We start from the raw sequence: 10,648 nt of genomic DNA on the forward strand, positions 1-10,648 counted from the left end.
AGACCACTGTAATAAACTGACCACACAGGTGTAAAGACCGCTGTAATAAACTGGCCACACAGGTGTAAAGACCCCTGTAATAAACTGACCACACAGGTGTAAAGACCACTGTAATAAACTGACCACACAGGTGTAAAGACCGCTGTAATAAACTGACCACACAGGCGTAAAGACCTGTCCACACAGGTGTAAAGACCTGACCACACAGGTGTAAAGACCACTGTAATAAACTGACCACACAGGTGTAAAGACCGCTGTAATAAACTGACCACACAGGTGTAAAGACCACTGTAATAAACTGGCCACACAGGTGTAAAGACCGCTGTAATAAACTGACCACACAGGTGTAAAGACCGCTGTAATAAACTGACCACACAGGCGTAAAGACCTGTCCACACAGGTGTAAAGACCTGACCACACAGGTGTAAAGACCACTGTAATAAACTGACCACACAGGTGTAAAGACCGCTGTAATAAACTGACCACACAGGTGTAAAGACCACTGTAATAAACTGACCACACAGTAAAGACGACTGTAATAAACTGACCACACAGGTGTAAAGACGACTGTAATAAACTGACCACACAGGTGTAAAGACCGCTGTAATAAACTGGCCACACAGGCGTAAAGACCACTGTAAATTAATGCTGTGGCATTGTTAATATAGGTTATATGTATAGGAAATATCACTAATTGAGAAGTTAATATTTCTTAATGTGGGTGGGGCTGGAGGGGGGGGGGGAAAGGAGAAAGGGGGTGAAGTAAAAATTGCTACATAGCAAAGTATGTATAACAATTGTATGTGCTATGTTAAAATAACAGTGAACGAGATTGTCCGAAGTTCACAGCCTTTGTAAGCACTGGAAGATGTTTCCGACACACATAGTACTTATAGCAACTAAAATTCCATTTAAAATACATTTTCTTGTTTAAAACACAAATGTCTGAATAACCAATGTGTGTCTGGTCGTGTTAATGTGTGCACTAGCTGAAACTTCATTTTATTTCCCATTAAAATCTATTTTGGGTACTACAAACATTACACACACACGCACGCATGTACACACACTGTTATTCTAAACAAGAAAATGTATTTAATATTTCATTTTAGTGGGGAGCATGCTGTAATAACTCCACTCTCACCTGTCACCAACTATAAACATTCCACGTGGAGGAGATATCCTTTATATTTGCAAACGCATTGTTCGTTGTATGGATGTACAAAAACTGCAGTTAAAGGACAAAAGAAGTTTGCATATTTTTTCGAAAGACAAACCGACATTGTTTGCATGTAAGCGGTTCTTAAAACGAACACGTGCATATTGGAAAGGACCGTCAAGATGGGATACGATTTGCAGTGACCACTTCACACCTGGGGAATGAACGAACGAATAAATGAATGAATGTTTAACGACACCCCAGCACGAAAAATACATCGGCTATTGGGTGTCAAACTATGGTGAAGGCAAAACATTAAGTCACCACTTCACACCTGGGGATTACAACAATTATCTAAGATGGTCGATGGGAATGGCACCAAATCTTTTGTTAAAGAACTTGTCTGTTCCAAGCCTGTATCCCCCGCAGCCCGAACGTCGCCCGGGACAAAAACAAAGCCCGAATGTTAATGCCGAGGTGTACATTGTTCATATTTGGCACAAAGATACACCTCAACACGATGCATTTATATATGTTAAAAAAATAAACATAGGAAAAATAATTTTTAGAACAAAAAATCGCATTTTTCATGTTCGGACTGTATATAACGAAATCCCGAACATCGCCCGAAGACAAAAACAGGTAGGCCTACCTGAAAGGGAAGTACCCCTAACAGATTTTCTCCTTCTTCCTCACCAATCGAGGTAGCATTAGAATAAATAGAAAAAAGCGACAAGTCCGAAATGTCTAAACTAACGTCCGATAAGAATGAGCTATTTTTCGAAGAATAATTACATGCTGTCGCCATGTTAACCTACTAATGAATGAGTGGACTTCACCGGATGCTACGTCACAGGTCAGATGCGGGTCAAATCGACTGGATCAGTGTTTTTTCCCCGAGCGTTTTACAAAAAGTCGCTTTATTAATAACTGGAGTGGTATTTTTGTTTTTATGTTTAATGTAATATTTATGTTTTTTTTTTTATATGTACTGTGTATTAATAATGTGCCATGATTGTGGACCTTTAAACAAAGCAGCATGTCTGCTTACATACTTTATGTTTGTAGGTTGTGCTCATGACGGGTGCCACCGGTGTGACAGGATATGCTCACTGTTCGCGAACACCTGATTTCATCATTGTTTTTACAGTGATTCATGAGTGCATGCAATCACAGCTTTATTGAGCTATATTCTGTGCCGGTTTGGGTTTTCTAATCTAGTCATGGGAGTGGCAGTCCTCTTAGGTTGTGCAGGAGGGATAAAACATCGTGTTACGTATCTCCTAGAGGACTGGCGGTCCTCCAAGGCACGAGCACCTGATAGTGGTTCATGGAAGCAGTCATGTGCAGATATACGATTTTGATATGGGAATACGGTTTTGTCGATTTTGCTATGCTTTTCTCTTTTGAAAATAACTATAAAGCAATTACTATTGACATAATATTACATGAAATCTAACTAGTCGTAGATTTAGAATATTTTTGATAACGGGTAGGGGAGGGTGGTGATTCGTATATATAGTCAGGTGTAACGGATATTGACATTCCCATACGAACGCGAGATAACGGCGACGGCCATGACGTGTTGACCAGCAGTGGGGATTAATTAGCCACTGAGCTGTGATACAGAAAACAAACAAGGCTGGACAGCAGCGGAGACCCGATGAAGATGGATGACGTCTGCCTGGGAATCGAAACAGAGGAAACCAAATGCTGCTGGTTACAAGACTAGGAAATCACGGCCAGTTTACACACCGAATCATTTTATACACATTAGCCGAGAAGTGAAAATAAATTACATTAACTGATCTCACAATGATAGATGAAATAATAAAGCGTAATTTGTGAGATTAAGGGTATGCTTTATAGTAATGTTTAGAAACTACAGTGATGCCAACAAAACATGATTATAGGCACATCCAAGTACACAATTAGTCGTCTGCTGTGAAATATCAAACACTGCCTGTGTGTCTGTGTGTCTCTCTCTCTCTCTCTCTCTCTCTCTCTCTCTCTCTCTCTCTCTCTCTCTCTCTCTCTCTCTCTCTCTCTCTATATATATATATATATATATATATCTATCTATCTATCTATCTATCTATCTATCTATATCTATCTATCTATATCTATCTATCTATCTATCTATCTATCTATCTATCTATCTATCTATCTATATATATATATATATATATACCTCTCACTGTGTTTGTCTGTCTACATTATATCTATTGGGAGGGAGGGGAGGGGGAGAGAAGAGAAATGAATATTTGTTAATAGGCACCTGAGCACATTTTAAAACTACGGTTATTAGGTGTATAATAAAATATCATTCGACACATTCTCGACAGTGAATGAGGAACTCTTGCTTCCATATATGCTACTCCTACTGAGATCTTTTATATGTATTTTTGCACAGACAAGAACGCACATGCCACGATGGCGGGGTCGTGTTTGACATGAGATAAAATCGTTTGACCCATTGCTTCTAAGGCGGGCGCCAGAGAGAGAGAGAGAGAGAGAGAGAGAGAGAGAGAGAGAGAGAGAGAGAGAGAGAGAGAGAGAGAGAGAGAGAGAGAGAGAGAGAGAGAGAGAAATATATGGATGGACGAAAGTACACACCGACCAAGAGAAACTCTGGATGCTGTAATTATTTCGATGAACCATGGAACTTTGTGGAACTGTCCACGATAATGTTGTCAAGCGATAAAAGCTAATCTCATAAAACCACTAGTTGTTCAAGAAATATGTCAAATAAGGAAAAGATTTCCAACATGGAAAGTAAGAAAAGCAATACCACGGTGTTAACGTTTGGAATTGACAGAATTCTAGGAAACTACGAAGACAAGAGTGGAATAAGTGCAATCAAAGAAACGTCACCGAATACTAGCATTGATCAATTTGTAACGACACTCACAGACTTTGTCACAGGTATGAAAAAGAAATAAGTTGATTAATTTAATGTTTTCTTGGTTTTGTTTTTACATGAAAACGTCCACACTCAAAGGTTTAGATTCCCTTTGACGGATTTGGAATTAAATATGGCTACTCCATCACATCTGAAGTTTTATTTGAGTTAAAGTTAATCTAACATACAATATAGTTTTCATTATTATTTGACGTTATTCGTTTAAATTAGTAGCAGCATTCTTTTTAAAATAAATATAATTTAAACAACATAACATTCTATGGGTGTCATGAGAAAATAACGTTAAAACAATACGGCACTGAGAAATCTGTTCTAAATGATGTATTAATTATTACCAAAAACTAATACTAGAATATATTTTATATAAGTATATTCCAATGGGAAAGACATAACAGATTTCATTTCATATATATTATTTTCGTGTCTATATCGAATTAAAGTTCAAGTCCGCTATCCTGGCCACACATCCCAGATAGTCAGGTGCTTCATTTTCATATTTACAGAACCCAAGGAGTCTAACAGCGTGCAACGTCCACGAATTCGCACTAATTTCAGCGCCTGGCAGGTCGACGAACTAGAACGTGTATTCTGTGTGACACACTACCCAGACATATCCATCCGCGAAACAATGGCCTTTAGAATGGACTTAACTGAAGCAAGAATCCAGGTGAGTCGTCTATATTTAAAATCAAACGAACACAAATAATAATCGATAATAATCAAACGAAACAAACAAGCATATTAATAAACTCCATTTTTAAATCCAGTTTTCATTACAAATCGCATTTTAACATTGTATGTGATGTTTTTAGTTTTCATTACAAATAGTATTTTAACATTGTATGTGATGGTTTTAGTTTTCATTACAAATAGTATTTTAACATTGTATGCAATGTTTTTAATTTTCAGTACAAATTGTAGTTTAACACTGTATGTCATGTTTTCAATTTTCATTACAAATTAAAGTTTAACACTGTATGTGATGTTTTTAGTTTTCATTACAAATCGTATTTTAACATTATATGTGATGTTTTTAATTTTCATTACAAATCGTATTTTAACATTATATGTGATGTTTTTAGTTTCCATTACAAATTATATTTTATCATTGAATATGGTTTTTTCAGTTTTCAGTACAAATTTAATTTTAACATTGTATGTGATATTATCAGTTTTCATACATAAAAATATATATTTAAATTTTAATAATATAATTTCAGTTACAATTTACAAATCGTATTTCAGGTTCCCCCCGAGACTTTTCCTTCTGCAAACTAGTGGATAAACTGTTTTGATTAAACATTTCTTAAAATAAAAACAAAACAAAAAACAATGTTTTAAACTGGGCAGAGTTACCTCTTGCCGGATTGTGGTTAAACAAATATACCCTTTATAAAACAGGTAAATCTCAAGTCTCTTCGTAATTTTCTACTTCAGGTCTGGTTTCAAAACCGACGAGCAAAATGGCGGAAACAGAAAAAATCATCCGGGACAATGCAAGTCGGGTCTTTTCAAAAATACAACAATGACAATACCAGTCTACTAAATACACCGAAATGTCCTCATCATTATGTCTTACGAAACTGTATAGCGATGACGCAAACTCCTCTCAACATAACTGGTTTCCATCCGCCATTCAGCAGAGAATTTCACATGCAATCAAGTATTTTCAGTCTGAGGGAGAAAGCCAGAATGTTCACGAATTTGACACATAGCAGCTGTTGCTGAACAAAGACAGAGTAGAAACCAGTCAAAGAAGCAATATTATCAATTCGTTATATTTTCTAAATAAAAATATGATTTTGTTTTTGTGCAGAAGACAAACATAACGAAAATTAACCAAAACTATGAATTCAGCAATACAGAATATTATTGCATTCATATCACAAGACCAATAGGGCACGGCGGACGGAAGTAAGTAGACATTGGGGGCGGGGGGGGGGGGGGGGGGGGGGGGGGGAGGTGGCTGACTGAGATCGAGGATGCAAAGCAAAGTTTCTAGGGCGTTCGGGGTTACGCTTCCCCGTAAAATTATGAAAACTAGATGTTCTGAAATGCAATTTCCTGCGTTTTACAAGTACAATTAATTGATCTCTGCCTTAAGATTTACTGTATAATATTGTTGATTCGTGCCTACTAATAGATATATTAAAACCTGTTAACTGACCAAAACATCCATACTAAAATTGCATAGATTATAGATTATAATAATAATAATAAAAAAAATACACGATTAGCTTTCGTGGCTTGTAAACTTGAATATACACATTTGCTATCAATGGAAGTCTTAGGTACATTGTCAATCTAATATGTTATATATTATTCCTTGTTTTCCTCCCAATTAAATCAGTCCTAACATTTTTATATAAAGACAATTCATACAGAATGGACGCAAATGGACGTTAATGTGTTCGTTATGTTCTGAATTATCCTTTTAATGAAAATCGGAAGGCACAAAAACCCGTTTTGAATGGAAGAACGTTTACAACAGGTATGATCAATATACATATATTTGCATTATTAATACTTCACACAAATATATGTTTTGAGTAAAGGACGATAAATACTGTAAAGAAAGTAAACAGAAAGGTTCATCAATGATACTTAAATAATCATACCACACCAATTGTCTGCCATACTCGACTATATTACTTTGTCCATTCACCACACTAATACATTGACAATAAATAAAGAAAGAAATATGCATTAGTTAGATTAGGTTCAGTGTTTGATTATCTCTCCATTCAGTTAATGGTCCGCCGAATGATGTCACTGGTGGTATGTGATGAAACATATAAAACATACTACGTGATAACAGTACTACTTTGTAACTTTAATTCCAATATAACGAACAAACTGATTTACAGAAACTCTTGTATATAAACGGGTACTGTAGGGGTACATAAGGCATATCATTCTAATAGATGCAACAGGCTTGTGAAGGATCTGAAATCCAAAGGGACGTGGAGTGGATTTAAGATTATTGCGACTTATTTACCGCCAAGCCATAATGAAGGGTAAGAATTATTACTGACAGCTCAGGAAATTACCAAGATCATACAATGAAGATTGTACTCTTGTGCTTTGTGAGTTTCATTCTTCTAAATGTGGAAAATATAAAGGCAGCACAAGACAAAGAATCGTTGTTACATCTTCGGAAATATCTTCTTCAGAATTACACCCGTCAGATAAGACCATCGTCAACATCGCCGGGAAAACTACCAGTGGAACTACAGGTGATGATGATGTCTATATTAGAAGTGGACCAAACTAGACAGACTCTTTCATCTAGCTTAATTTTAGTTACACAGTGGATTGACGAAGAATTAACGTGGAATGTAGACGATTTTGGAGGACACTCTAACATATCTCTCTCAGAAGAGGACATCTGGACCCCACAAATTATGCTCATTAACGTAGCAGAAAAGTCTACAAAACCGTATGTGATTACTATTAACATTGAGGCCAATGGGAAGGTAACATTTGTTATGTTGGATGTATTCCAAACAAGCTGTCTTGTCGACATTTCGAAATATCCATTCGATGAACAAACCTGCTCTATTTCATTCGGGTCTGCTCTGGACCACAACATTTGGACTCCTAATGACACTTCAATGGTAACCGAACACGGCTATTTTACAAGTAGCAACGAATGGGAAATTGTTGATATTTCTGCAAGTACAATATACATGCAACTGAACAAAGGCAATATGGCGAAGTTTGACTTTCGGTTACAACGTCAGTGGAAGTTCTACGTTCTGAGTGTCATACTTCCCATGGTTCTTCTGTCTCTGTTGAACGCATCTGTGTTCTTGTTGCCGGTTGAATCGGGCGAGAAAATCTCCTTCTTGATTTCAATCCTCGTTTCTTACTTCGTCTTCGTCAACTACATCAACGATGCCATGCCCAAGTCTACAACTCCATCGAGGATGGCCATATACTTAGTTCTCACACTATGTCAGAGTTGTATGTCCATTATTATCAACCTGTTGATAATTGGCGATCATTTTAATAAAAGAAGTCAGAGTGTTCGTCAAGTCAAAGTATCACAAACAGCTAAAGTTGCTCCACAAGAGAATTCTGTTTCTGTAACTTAAGCTCGTATCAACGTTTGTTCCAAATATAACCTGTCATCAGCTGGCACAGAAAGAATATTATTTGTCGTATTCCTTTGCCTAGCCCTTTTAAATCTGAGTGTGTTCGTATTTTAAACTTTACTGGCAGTTGTTACAGTTCATTATAAACGCATCAAATCAAATCACATGAGTGTTATTTAAGTAGTAGACATATGTGAAGGGAGGTTTTGCGCAACTCAAGTGAATATTATTTATTTTCTAATTTAGTAGAAATGTACTAAAAATGTTTATTCAAATCACATGACTCTGTTATTTATTTCATATTGGTATAAACATACAAAGGAAATTTGTTGCAAAAACCCAAGTGGTTGTTATTTATTTCATATTATAGCGGAAATATATCAGGAACTGTTTATTCAAATCACATACGTGTTATTCAAAGCACGTGGCTGATATTGATTTCAGTAACATAGTTAAAACGTTAAGCAATCTGCACATGAATTCATTATATAATTTTGTAAGAAATATTATTTCAACTGCAACTGTCTCCCTGTTTGTTTTGTTTGTTTGTTTTTTTACCATTAAGTTTGTTATCATTTTGACTCACTACAAAAGATGTTACGAAGCTCATTAAATAAACACTTCACTAGAGGGCCAATGAATCGAAAGATCCATCAACTCTGGCTAAAATATGCAGCCAGCTGATGTCACTTGAGTGGCGGATACAATTTTAAAAGGGGAGGGCACACACACAATAATAGATTCCAGTAGATTCTGAAGAGGGGAGAGGGATTTCACCAAAGGGTGTGATATGTATCGACAGGCGTGTTTGTTTTGGAAAATGCTTAAACAAAGATTCCTCGCTACTGTTCTAAAGTTTGCCCTGGAAAGGCATTTACGGCAGTAAGTAGTAAGTTAACGATTTTGAGATGTTTCTTGTCACTTTAATCCATCTGGCAATGGCTTCATTAAGAAGTTGAATGACATTATTTCTTAAGGTTTGTGTTTCAGGAAGATATTTCTGGTATGTATCTGTATTAGTTTGATGCTTATTTTAAAACACATATACCACAGTTCATACATTAACCCATTTTGTACTCTGTTAGCACTACTTGCTTGTTGTTATTGTTTAAAGGAACTGTCCTGTTTGCTGACATGGTTAAGATGTTGCCGACTAACAGAGCCCTTTTAACGACTGTATATTACATATTAATTACATTTGTTTGCATATGATATCAGTGGTTGTACATTAAATGTGTTTTTGATCGTCCAAGGTCAATCTTCATTTTATTTCCAAATATATATTTATTCATACGTACGAAATTACCACAAGTCCAAATCTACTTTGGGCTACTTACAAAAATTAGGACTAGCAAAACACATTGAATATATACACACTGATATTCTAAACTATAATCTGTATTTAGTATGGAATTTTAGTCGTTACAAAATTGTATTATTCAGAACCATCTTACATTGACAGCAAACTCTTTAAAGTATGCCGATGTGTCTATAAACAAACATCCCTTTCCTTGCCTTTGCATACAGGATAGATTTACTTGCCCAGAACAGAAGACGTATTGGATCACATATCTAATACCACTTGGTTTTTATCCTTAGATTTGATGTAAGGATGCTGCGGAGTGGAAACAAATCCACATGATAACTGTAAAACTTAGTTTTGTGTACTAGTGTCTTTCTACAAGTTGTCACGTCCCACAGATTATGCAATATTTAAAAACACAAAGTGCACCGATTAGCATGACATTTGACAGTCTGCGACCCTGATCGATCGGCCAAAGGGGACATCCACACAAATGGAAGTCCAATTAACCGTGGTTGAGAAAGTGTGCTTTCAAACACTCGGTTCGAAACTAATATATAACAACTTAGTATTTTTATACAGCAATTTACATGCACCTAAAACTTTATTTAATGACGAAGCGTGTCTTACTGAGCTACAGGGAAAACCTTATGTATCTACATTGATGAAAGTCTATGGAATGCTGGACCGCGTCAGTGTCAACAGTTTAGCTCAAGCTTACGATCAACCATATAGAAGACATTGTCATAGAACGCATCCGACTGGTTATTCGCTTTCAAAGAAGTTAATTATTTAGGACATAAAAAGGCTAGAGCTTGAAATTTCAGTTGATTCGTCAGATTCCCAAAACGTTTGAAACAGACAGTTCCCAAATCGGAAGCTGAAGGATATAGTTTCTTGGGTCTTGTATTACAGATAATTTATCACAAACTTTGCAACAATAATGCAACCCATTCATTCATTCGTTACTACCTATTTTCGTGCTTATATCTAATTAAGGTTCAAACACTCTGTCCTGGGTAAACTCCCCTGCTATTTGTGCTGCCTGTCCAGTACAGTAAGTTAATGGTGATTTATTAGTGGCTAATTAGAGATGAGTCGCCTTACACCTCCTCACCGAGCCATTGAACCTCGCTGTTGGTGAAAGCCGATACCAGGGTACGAAC

At 36.4% G+C, this 10,648-nt stretch overlaps 2 protein-coding genes across 2 annotated transcripts; both read left to right on the plus strand.

Moving 5' to 3' along the window:
• Positions 1 to 3,927: 3,927 nt before the first annotated feature.
• LOC121379837 (paired mesoderm homeobox protein 2-like) lies at positions 3,928 to 5,810 on the plus strand. Its single transcript, XM_041508489.1, has 3 exons — positions 3,928 to 4,084; positions 4,586 to 4,749; positions 5,520 to 5,810. The coding sequence occupies exons 1-3, from the start codon at positions 3,928 to 3,930 to the stop codon at positions 5,808 to 5,810; spliced, it is 612 nt and encodes a 203-aa protein (XP_041364423.1).
• A 1,334-nt stretch (positions 5,811 to 7,144) lies between these two features.
• LOC121379839 (acetylcholine receptor subunit beta-type unc-29-like) lies at positions 7,145 to 8,179 on the plus strand. Its single transcript, XM_041508490.1, has one exon. It carries the CDS (start codon positions 7,145 to 7,147, stop codon positions 8,177 to 8,179), a length of 1,035 nt encoding a protein of 344 aa, XP_041364424.1.
• The last annotated feature ends 2,469 nt before the right edge of the window (positions 8,180 to 10,648 follow it).

Source organism: Gigantopelta aegis, chromosome 8 (genome assembly GCF_016097555.1).
Source record: "Gigantopelta aegis isolate Gae_Host chromosome 8, Gae_host_genome, whole genome shotgun sequence".
Classification (NCBI taxonomy): Eukaryota; Metazoa; Mollusca; class Gastropoda; order Neomphalida; family Peltospiridae; genus Gigantopelta; species Gigantopelta aegis.

Excerpts from the sequence above, each read along its gene's own strand:
- LOC121379837 (XM_041508489.1), top strand. The coding sequence starts at position 3,928 with ATGGAAAGTAAGAAAAGCAATACCACGGTGTTAACGTTTGGAATTGAC. Across the intron at positions 4,085-4,585 it reads ACTCACAGACTTTGTCACAG|AACCCAAGGAGTCTAACAGC; the intron begins GTATGAAAAAGA and ends TCATATTTACAG. Across the intron at positions 4,750-5,519 it reads TAACTGAAGCAAGAATCCAG|GTCTGGTTTCAAAACCGACG; the intron begins GTGAGTCGTCTA and ends TTTCTACTTCAG.
- LOC121379839 (XM_041508490.1), top strand. The coding sequence starts at position 7,145 with ATGAAGATTGTACTCTTGTGCTTTGTGAGTTTCATTCTTCTAAATGTG.